The 11776-nt window shown below is 43.1% G+C and overlaps 1 protein-coding gene across 2 annotated transcripts in view; it reads right to left on the bottom strand.

Annotated features, from left to right (window-relative positions):
- Positions 1-971: 971 nt before the first annotated feature.
- Positions 972-11776, bottom strand: part of fbn1 (fibrillin 1) — a 190866-nt gene continuing 180061 nt past the window's right edge. The window contains exons 62-66 of one of the 2 annotated variants that reach the window (XM_037539934.1): positions 8138-8266; positions 7928-8047; positions 7467-7698; positions 4419-4587; positions 972-2229 (exon numbers count right to left, since the gene is read on the bottom strand). In XM_037539934.1, the coding sequence (XP_037395831.1) occupies positions 1846-2229; positions 4419-4587; positions 7467-7698; positions 7928-8047; positions 8138-8266 (1034 nt within the window). In that variant the 3' untranslated portion in view covers positions 972-1845. The remainder of the gene's footprint in view (positions 2230-4418; positions 4588-7466; positions 7699-7927; positions 8048-8137; positions 8267-11776) is intronic. The other variant, XM_037539933.1, reaches the window with a different exon arrangement.

The following is an 11776-nucleotide window of genomic DNA, read 5'->3' on the forward strand; positions in this document are numbered from 1 at the left end:
TGTTGAATACAGGGGAACCTGTATCTAGGACCCCTTACTTAAGCTCCTGGATGCCCTGCATGTCTCACCATCAGAGTTCTAGGAGTAGAAGTAGAAGAACCCTTTCTTGGTGCAAACAGTTCTTTGGATTGATGGAGAACATGCTATAGATGGTTCTATATAGCACCAAAAATTGTTCTGCTACTGTTACAAGCTTGATGTTGAAACAATAGAAGAACCTTTTAGAAAGGTGTTCTATATCGCACCAATAAGCGTTCTTCCATTGTTTCAATGTCAAGCTTGTAACAGAAGAACTCTTTGGTTCTAAAAGTTCTTCGGATTGATGGACAGTATGCTGTAGATGGTTCTGTATAGCACCAAAAGGGGTTATATTGTTACAAGCTTGACATTGAAACAATAGAACCCTTTTTGGTTCTAAAAGTTCTTGGACAATATGTTGTAGATGGTTTATATAGCACCAAAAAAGGTTTACAAGCTTAAAATCAACACAGTAGAAGAACCTTTTGCAAAAATGTTCTGGATAGCCACCTAAGGCACATTCTCCATCAATCTGAAGAACGTTTTCACTCATTTAATCATGCAAAGGGTTCTGTGAGTGTTCATGGGTCTACACAGAACCATTTTTTAACCAAGAACCCTCGAAGAACCATAATTTTAAAGCGTGTAGCAACTGTAACTGCTTGGGATTCCTCTCCGAAAATCTGAAAGCTTGCCCGGTTTCCCAGGAGTTCAGTGTAAAGCAGCCAACACAGGACCTCCCGAGTGCCCTGGGGTACCTCACACACCGTCCCTCGGCTCCTGTCCTACTGGACAGGCTTGACTCTGGGACAAGTCGTGACTCTTGACTCCAAGTCGTCTAGCTGAACGGAGAAATCCTGCTTTGCGAAACGCCCCCTGTCGTCCATGAGCTCGTCGTTTAAGCCACAGCAGAGAACTCTTACTCAGAAATGAGGGACTCGTTTACAGACCCCTTAAAACCAAAAATATGTTTTTTATTGTGAATTTACAGCTAAACCCCTCACAGATGTGAACACGGAACACATTCCTGTACTAAATGATGGTGTTTTGTCTTCTTCTGATCGTCGGCACTGACTGTACTCGCGAGTGTGTGTGTTGTGGCCGCGGGCCGGGCCTCAGTGCAGTAGTCTGGAGTCACGGACGTTGCTCGCTTTTCCTTCAGACTGGTGAACGTACACAGTTAACACAAGAAGTAGTTGGTCATTATAATGAGCACCATTTTGCAACCCTCCAGTCCAGGGTGTAGTAACTAGTTTAGAAAAGATTCCCCCAGTTTAAAAAGTGGCATGGTTACAGTATACACACACGTAATGCACGTAACGATAGGCGTAAGTGACGGACAGGACAGAACGGCTACTGAGCTAGCGCTGGGTCGCTTGCGGAAAGGACGCTTTAGACTGAAACGGTAATGGAGAGCTCCTGCGCTGGTAAAGGATTACAGTGCATTCGTAAAACTCTAATGTTGACATGTTACTAGCACCAGTAAATACGGTTAAAAACAGAGAGCTAATGGGTAGGAAAGGTGGAGAGAGAGCGGAATTAACGAAGCGGAGTCCATTAAGGCTTAATCGTGCCCTCCTGCAGTCGCGTCCGAGCGAGTGCAGAGCCATTCCTGATACACCCCGTTCAAATCAACAGCACAACAGTGGTCGTTTCTCAAATGTTCTTCTCTTCTCCTTCCGTTATGAGCACAATGGAATATTCGTTATTATCATTATTCATTTCGGTACTGTTTACTCTAAGAGACTCGTATGTATGATATGTGGAGAGATCTTTGGTCATGGCGGATGGAGTCCTCTCTGTGTCTTTGGTTTGATCTAGCGCCCCCTAGTGCAGGACGATCTGCAGTTTGATGCGTAGCGTGTCTCCCAGCTGTCCACTGAGGTAGTCTTTATCGTGCCTGTCCTCCAGAGCAGCCAGTTCTTTCTTGCGGTACAGAGGCACGCTGCTGATTTGTAAATAATAGGCTCCGGGCTGGAGGTGCTTCTTCTTGGCTAAGTGCAGGTAGCTGACCCCGTCCCTCTGAGCCAGTTTGAACAGGCCCTCCTCGTTGCCGAAGTCGACGGCGTAGCGGACGTGGTTGGCGAGCGTGGACAGGGCCGGGAGGAACTCAATGATGTGGTCTTTGCTGTTCAGGTCGCTGATGTTCAGGTTGAAGCTGATGGTGTCGTCCACATCCACGCTGGCCAAGCTGACCACCTCCTGATCAACCTGCACAAACACCAACAGGCCGGAAATTTGAGAGAATATAAAGTGATTCCTGTCAAAAATCGACAGAATTAATACAGGGATGCAGAAAACTTATCCACTTGAAGATTATCTTTTCATTTTATTCTTCTCTTGTGTTTTTTATTTTGTTATTGGTGTCTTGATCGAGGCTCTCTTATTCCGTATCTGTACTTTTTCCGTTTAAAACGAATAAAAATATGCACATTTTAAAATGTTGGCTGATTTACCTCAGACTGAGTGTGTTGTACGTCACTATAACGAGGCGAGACATCGATTTAACTGACAACAGACCGCTGGCGCACATCAAGACAAACTTTATGCAAATAAGCTGATCGGCAGCCAATCGGACTGTTGACGTGGCATGGTAATCGTTTGTCACACCCTCAGACACACGCTGGGTTGTACCACTGGAACACACGCTAAGAGGGAGAATAATGTTTCTTTGACTATTCAGGGTTCTATATAGAACCATTTGCTTTACTAAAGAACCCTTGAAGAACCATCATTTTGTATCATAATCTCAATTTCAATATAAAATCAATGAATCTTTCAGCCCTACTAACAAAGTAACTGCGGAAAAATCGGCATCTACTCAGTGTCTGATTAGTAACCGCAGCTCTCGGGCTGTCAGGGTTGAGCAAACACTGAACATCTAATAAAATACTGGATGGATTTTATGAGATAAGCTTTAATGGTTGCCAAATTCTCGGTGGACTTTCCCTCCCAAAGGCTCTGTGGGTGGGTGAGCTCACAGTGGTTCATAATTCTTCAGCGATCCAGTGCGTCATGAAACGCCAGATTTCACCAGTATTTCATTACTGCTATTCAGGAAAAATTAGGCTGACGTCACTGCGGGACCTGTTCAGTCTGCACCCACACCCTGTTGACCTGGTGCTGTTTTTAGGGGTGCCGTTTATCTTGTTTTTTGACCTTGACACATGAATGAAGCTTGAACTCCATACAGATCAATTCAAATCTCACACACCCTTTACCTCAGTAGTTACACAGTATTTATAGCATCTTCTAAACTATATTTATAATCATTCACTAAAATATGAAAATCTTCTTGGTGTGCCGGTTGCGGTGCGGCTCTAGGGTGGAGGAGACTCTTCTCTTATTAATCTCTTATTAATCTTATCTATCATTTAAATTGCATTCAGTCCTTACTCTTCCTTCTGATCAACTAATAAAGAAAAACTGTGTATATTTATATTTAGCTACAATTGGTTTACTGATTCATCAAACAAGTCAAAAAACTGCGTAAAATGTCGGAATGTTCCGAGTTCGGGGGGCTTTGTGTGAAAAAACAAGACAATAATAAATTCCCAACTAAAGCATCATGATATCTTCTTCATTGTTTTGTCTTACATCACCAAAAAGTTGGCTCTTCAGTCGCCATGTATTATGTAACTGAAATGCAATACATCTGTGTTTACACCTCAGTTAGAGTAGACTTCCGACTGAGGCCAAACGAGGTGGGTTATCCTGTAAATAATCCGTTAAATAGAAGAATAATATCCGTGTAAAGGCCTGTATCCGATTACATTCCCTATCGGAAAGTTTCAGTCCGTTCTGCTTGAGCGTCGCGTCACAGTGAGAGTTTATACCGTTCAACACGGCGGAGCAGAAACTGGTCTGCAGAGGAGACGAAGTTCATGCTCTGATCTTTAAAAGACGGCGGTGGGACGGACGTCCAGCTTATGCGTCTCAGAGCACGATGTCTTCCTCTCGGCCTTCTTTAATAAGGACGTGTGAAGGACGTTTTCCTGAGTCTGACGTCATTTTAAAGCAGTTAAAACACAATCACTGCTCACTGCTGCTCATCTCACTCTGACTGGACTCGCATTAGGTTCGCTGTCATGGTGACGTCTACACTATGTGGTTCTCTACCCATGCGTCATTTTGGATCGGATTACTAGTAGCGTGCATGTAAACAGATTGTCCATCAGATTGTTGAGCGGAGTGCGAATAAACACCTCAGTCTTAATCTGTAATCAGAATGTGTTCAACCGAATTGGAGTAAATCTTTTCATGTAAACACAGACTGTGAGAGTGGGCTCCAAACCTTCACCTGAGAGTTGTAAACGACGTCACTACATTGGCGCATGTTTTTATTGTGAATTTACAGCTGAACTCACAGATGTGAGCACAGAACATAGTCTTGCCATTACCTGGTCGTCCTCTGTAGCGTTGGTGCTCCGCTTCTTCCTGCCCTTTTTGGGGTAGCCGTTGATTTTACACTCGTAGCAAGCCTCGGGGGACAGAGAGTTCTCCTCTCCCTCTGATCCAGGACCAACCACAGGACTACTGCTGCCAAAGCCCACTCCAGATACACAGTGTCTGCAACACGTATACACCCACATTATCACTTACACTGCAGTCCGACAGTCCTCAAATCAAATCTCTACCAACTGTTTGCATGTAGGTATTGTGATATAAACCGAGTCCGTTCTACAGTTTCTCATTAGACTGAATGAATAACCGGCTCTAAATGTAGGTATTGTGATATAAACCGAGTCCGTTCTACAGTTTCTCATTAGACTGAATGAATAACCGGCTCTAAATGTAGGTATTGTGATATAAACCGAGTCCGTTCTACAGTTTCTCATTAGACTGAATGAATAACCGACTCTAAATGTAGGTATTGTGATATAAACCGAGTCTGTTCTACAGTTTCTCATTAGGCTGAATGAATAACCGACTCTAAATGTAGGTATTGTGATATAAACCGAGTCCGTTCTACAGTTTCTCATTAGGCTGAATGAATAACCGACTCTAAATGTAGGTATTGTGATATAAACCGAGTCTGTTCTACAGTTTCTCATTAGGCTGAATGAATAACCGACTCTAAATGTAGGTATTGTGATATAAACCGAGTCCGTTCTACAGTTTCTCATTAGACTGAATGAATAACCGACTCTAAATGTAGGTATTGTGATATAAACCGAGTCCGTTCTACAGTTTCTCATTAGACTGAATGAATAACCGACTCTAAATGTAGGTATTGTGATATAAACCGAGTCCGTTCTACAGTTTCTCATTAGACTGAATGAATAACCGACTCTAAATGTAGGTATTGTGATATAAACCGAGTCCGTTCTACAGTTTCTCATTAGACTGAATGAATAACCGACTCTAAATGTAGGTATTGTGATATAAACCGAGTCCGTTCTACAGTTTCTCATTAGGCTGAATGAATAACCGACTCTAAATGTAGGTATTGTGATATAAACCGAGTCCGTTCTACTGTTTCTCATTAGACTGAATGAATAACCGGCTCTAAATGTAGGTATTGTGATATAAACCGAGTCCGTTCTACAGTTTCTCATTAGACTGAATGAATAACCGGCTCTAAATGTAGGTATTGTGATATAAACCGAGTCCGTTCTACAGTTTCTCATTAGGCTGAATGAATAACCGACTCTAAATGTAGGTATTGTGATATAAACCGAGTCCGTTCTACTGTTTCTCATTAGACTGAATGAATAACTGGCTCTAAATGTAGGTATTGTGATATAAACCGAGTCCGTTCTACAGTTTCTCATTAGACTGAATGAATAACCGGCTCTAAATGTAGGTATTGTGATATAAACCGAGTCCGTTCTACAGTTTCTCATTAGACTGAATGAATAACCGACTCTAAATGTAGGTATTGTGATATAAACCGAGTCCGTTCTACAGTTTCTCATTAGACTGAATGAATAACCGACTCTAAATGTAGGTATTGTGATATAAACCGAGTCCGTTCTACAGTTTCTCATTAGACTGAATGAATAACCGACTCTAAATGTAGGTATTGTGATATAAACCGAGTCCGTTCTACAGTTTCTCATTAGACTGAATGAATAACCGACTCTAAATGTAGGTATTGTGATATAAACCGAGTCCGTTCTACAGTTTCTCATTAGACTGAATGAATAACCGGCTCTAAATGTAGGTATTGTGATATAAACCGAGTCCGTTCTACAGTTTCTCATTAGGCTGAATGAATAACCGACTCTAAATGTAGGTATTGTGATATAAACCGAGTCCGTTCTACAGTTTCTCATTAGGCTGAATGAATAACCGACTCTAAATGTAGGTATTGTGATATAAACCGAGTCTGTTCTACAGTTTCTCGTTAGACTGAATGAATAACCGACTCTAAATGTAGGTATTGTGATATAAACCGAGTCCGTTCTACAGTTTCTCATTAGACTGAATGAATAACCGGCTCTAAATGTAGGTATTGTGATATAAACCGAGTCCGTTCTACAGTTTCTCATTAGGCTGAATGAATAACCGACTCTAAATGTAGGTATTGTGATATAAACTGAGTCCGTTCTACAGTTTCTCGTTAGGCTGAATGAATAACCGACTCTAAATGTAGGTATTGTGATATAAACCGAGTCCGTTCTACAGTTTCTCATTAGACTGAATGAATAACCGGCTCTAAATGTAGGTATTGTGATATAAACCGAGTCCGTTCTACAGTTTCTCATTAGACTGAATGAATAACCGACTCTAAATGTAGGTATTGTGATATAAACCGAGTCCGTTCTACAGTTTCTCGTTAGACTGAATGAATAACCGACTCTAAATGTAGGTATTGTGATATAAACCGAGTCCGTTCTACAGTTTCTTCATCAGAACTTCATCAGAAACACTGTGTTTGTGGGTGTGCCTATAAATTTAATGACTGATAACAAGTGAATTTATATGCACTTAATAATCTGATCATTATCAGATTTCTGCAGTTATCAGATAAGTAAATTATCATGTAAACTCTCAGTCTGATTTCTCAGATTATTAATTAGTAATAATAATAGTTATCAGATTATTAAGTGTAAACACACTGAACCAGTTACTGACACAATCTGATTTACTGCAGTTATCAGATTATTAATAGTTATCAGATTATTAAGTGTAAACACACTGAACCAGTCAGATTTTCTGCAGTTATCAGATTATTAAGATTATTACAATTATTACAGCAGGAACTGTTTATGCAGTAGTGGAACATAGACGAGAGTTTTCTTCTGACCATCCCTTGAATGAAACTATAATGGATCATAATTAATTCTAACACTAGCCGTGTGGCGAATCGACTGCATTGGATTTTGAATGCTGTGACTGATTAGAATCACATTGTTACAGTGTAAGCATTGATTATACCACTTTATTACAGCCCTGTGACATTCCCCAGCATATCCATGACCCCGTAGACCCCCCGCTCTTACCCCTGTCCGGCTCTGAAGTATCCAGGTGGGCAGCCGCAGAGGTATCCCCCGTCTGTGTTGGAGCAGCCATAGGTGCAGGGGTTCTGCGATGAGGAACACTCGTTAACGTCCTGACAGCCGCCGCTCGTCTGCTCGAACATGAAGCCGGTGGGACACAGACAGCGGAAGCTGCCCAGAGTGTTATGGCAGGACGCTCTGCCGCAAATCTGACTGTTCTGGCACTCGTTCTCATCTGTAAACAAACAAACAGAAGGTCAGAGGGTGAGTCTGGTTCCCACTGATGATGAGTTTTCTTCCGTTTCGCTAAACTAACTAACTCAAAGAAATCTGGACCATTTCACACCAAATCACTGAGTCAGGTGGGGATTCTTTAACTCACTGGCAGATAAACTGGAATATCATGTGTGATAAAAGAGAAGAGCAGCTGCACTTAAAGCAGATCCTGAGATAAATGTTCTCACCTACGCACTGGTTCCACTGGTAGTGCTGCAGGTAGCCTTGTGGGCAGTTACACCTGTACCCCCCCACCAGGTTCTGACAGCCGTGCTGACACCGATGACTACCCACACACTCATCCATATCTGCAGGACACACATGGACAACAGTAAGAGGGCAAGTGAAGAACCTGCATCATAGTGCTTTAAAAACATGTGACGTGAAGGTAGTTTGACCTTCGCAGTGCTGGCCGTTCGGGTCCAGTGTGAATCCTCTCTGGCACTCGCAGTTGAAGCTGCCCGGGCTGTTCTGACACACTCCGTTGGGTCCACACAGTCCAGGGTCCGAGTTACACTCGTTGTTGTCTACACACATCGCAGAGGAGCCATAAGAACACATATACGGAGCACAGGTCTGCTCCCCGTCCAGACAGCGGGTCACGCAGACTTTTCCTACGATTGGGTTCAGTTCCATTTTGTAGGCAGTTCATTTTCTTTTTATTAGTAGAAATACATTTCACACACTCTCAACACACTCGCAACACACTCTCAACACACTCGCAACACACTCTCAACACACTCGCAACACACTCGCAACACACTCGCAACACACTCGCAACACACTCTCAACACACTCTCAACACACTCGCAACACACTCGCAACACACTCGCAACACACTCTCAACACACTCTCAACACACTCTCTCGCTCTCTCTTTACTCTAGTCTATAGCTGTGTTCGGAATATATCCGCAGTAGGGATCCCGATTCTCTGATCACAAGCATGTGAGAAAAGAGAATCGACCCTAAAACTCTGGGTTCAACTTCACACAGAGATGCTCGAATTCTCCCGTCACTGTGTTGAACCCATATCTCCAACCTTATTAATATCAGCTGTTTATTAATAAATCTATTCATATCAGCCCATTTCACATTAGTGCGCTGCACTACCACCACCACCCCCTCCAGCAACTCTCTCTCAGCTCACTGTATATAATTAATTTTGGACAATTTATATTGGTCCAATTATCATGATCCAGTTCTGGAGGGCAGCTTCCTGGCTGTTGAAATATCAAATAACAAATATATAAAATATCGATATCTATACAACCCCATTTCCAAAAAAGTTGGGACGCAGTGCAGAATGTGAATAAAATAGGATGCAATGATGTGCAAATAATCTAAACCATATTTTTAAGGAAAATACTACAAAGACAACATATCCATGTTTTTTTTTTAAATATTTGCCCATTTTTAATTTGATGCCAACAACATGTTCCAAAAAAATTGGGACAGAGCGTGTTTACCGCTCTTCATTAGTCATCACCTCTTCGTTAGCAGCGCTCTGTGTTTGGGAACCGAGGAGACGCTGCTGTAGCTCTGACGTTTTCCCGTTATTGCTTAACATAGGATTTCAGCTGCTCAACAGGTCAGAGTCTGCTTTATCGTATTTTTGATTTCGTAAAGTGTCAGATGCTCTCAGGGGTGACCGGTCTGGACTGCAGGCAGGTCAGTTTAGCACCCGGGGTCTTTTAATACGGAGCAGTGCTGCTGTAATACATGCAGAATGTGGTTTGACATCGTCCTGTTGAAATAATCAAGGCCTTCCCTGAAAAAGACGTCGTCTGGACGGCAGCAGATGTTGATAAAACATGTTTATATCATTCAGCTTTAATGGGGCCTTCACAGATGAGCACGTGATAAACACTATAATAAATAACGGTAAGCAGATGCTGCTCGTGTATTACAGTATAAAATGTTTGTGCCAGCATGGCAGCTTCTGTCAATCAACTCAAGTTTCTAGTACTAAAGCAAAGCTCTGTAGAACCGTGTCTTTGTGTGTGTGTCAGGGTGGGTGTGTATGAGTGGGTGGCTGTGTGAGGGTGTGTGTGAAGGTGTGAGGCTGTGTGTATGAATGTATGTGTGTGAGGGTGTCTGTATGAGGGTGTTTGTGTGTGTGTGTGAGGATTTGTGAATGAGAGTGGGTGTGTGAGGATGTGTGTGAGGGTGTGTGTGTGAGGGTGTGTGTGAAGGTGCAAGGCTGTGTGTATGAGTGTGTGTGCGTGAGGGTGTGTGTGTGAGGATCTGTGTGTGAAGGTTTGTGTGTGTGTGAGGATGTGTGTGTGAGGATGTGTGTGTGAGGGTGTGTGTATGTGTGTGAGAGGGTGTGTGTATGTGTGTGAGAGGGTGTGTGTTTGAGTGTGAGAGGGTGTGTGTATGTGTGTGTGTGCGTGAGGGTGTGTGTGTGAGGATCTGTGTGTGAAGGTTTGTGTGTGTGTGAGGATGTGTGTGTGAGGGTGTGTGTATGTGAGGATGTGTGTGTGAGGGTGTGTGTATATGTGTGTGAGGGTGTGTGTATGTGTGTGAGAGGGTGTGTGTATGTGTGTGAGAGGGTGTGTGTATGTGTGTGAGAGGGTGTGTGTTTGAGTGTGAGAGGGTGTGTGTATGTGTGTGTGTGCGTGAGGGTGTGTGTGTGAGGATCTGTGTGTGAAGGTTTGTGTGTGTATGAGGATGTGTGTGTGAGGATCTGTGTGTGAGGGTGTGTGTATGTGTGTATGAGGGTGTGTGTGAGAGGGTGTGTGTTTGAGTGTGAGAGGGTGTGTGTATGTGTGTGTGTGCGTGAGGGTGTGTGTGTGAGGATCTGTGTGTGAAGGTTTGTGTGTGTATGAGGATGTGTGTGTGAGGATCTGTGTGTGAGGGTGTGTGTATGTGTGTGTGAGGGTGTGTGTATGAGGGTGTTTGTGTGTGTGTGTGTGTGAGGATTTGTGAATGAGAGTGGGTGTGTGAGGATGTGTGTGAGGGTGTGTGTGTGAGGGTGTGTGTGAAGGTGCAAGGCTGTGTGTATGAGTGTGTGTGCGTGAGGGTGTGTGTGTGAGGATCTGTGTGTGAAGGTTTGTGTGTGTGTGAGGATGTGTGTGTGAGGATGTGTGTGTGAGGGTGTGTGTATGTGAGGATGTGTGTGTGAGGGTGTGTGTATATGTGTGTGAGAGGGTGTGTGTTTGAGTGTGAGAGGGTGTGTGTATGTGTGTGTGTGCGTGAGGGTGTGTGTGTGAGGATCTGTGTGTGAAGGTTTGTGTGTGTATGAGGATGTGTGTGTGAGGATCTGTGTGTGAGGGTGTGTGTATGTGTGTGTGAGGGTGTGTGTGAGAGGGTGTGTGTTTGAGTGTGTTCAGTTTACTTTCAGCTCAGCTGTGAAGGAATGAGCTCATGCAGTGGTCACTGCTAAACACCACTGTATGCATGGCAACAGGCCTAGGCTACATTCCATAACAACTAACCGCTGGGTTCCCGTGACAACGGGTCAGCAAGGTCTTGTTAGAGGGCCGAGGGTTTTGAGCTATTAATTAAGCGGAGAGGTGACCCCTGGGAAAGGTCATTACACAGAACATTACACAGCAGTGACCCCGCGGGAGGGAGCTGTGTGTGTGTGTGTGTGTGTGTGTGTGTGTGTGGGTGTGTACACTAGAATTCAAAACTTTGGGATCACTTGTCATGTTAATTATTATTCACTAATAACTTTTACCAAAAAGTTTTACACTACACATTTAAAAAAGATGGTTCTTCAAGGGTTCTTTATTAAATGAAAGAAAATGGTTCTATATAGAACCATAACACTCAAACAACCCATTGCAAAGAACCCTATGATTAAAGGGTTCTTTGCAGTGTGAAACGGTTCTTCAGATTAATGGAGAATGTGTTTTATGTGGTTCTACATAGCTCCTTTTTGAAAAGGGTTCTATACAGCACCAAAAAGGGTTCTGCTGTTCTTCCAAGCTTGACATAGTAACAACAGAAGAATCATGAACACCATCTCCAGCACATTCTCGAACAATCTGAAGAATCATTTCACAATGCAAAGAACCCTTTAATCCAAGGC

Source organism: Pygocentrus nattereri, chromosome 7 (genome assembly GCF_015220715.1).
Source record: "Pygocentrus nattereri isolate fPygNat1 chromosome 7, fPygNat1.pri, whole genome shotgun sequence".
Lineage (NCBI taxonomy): Eukaryota > Metazoa > Chordata > Actinopteri > Characiformes > Serrasalmidae > Pygocentrus > Pygocentrus nattereri.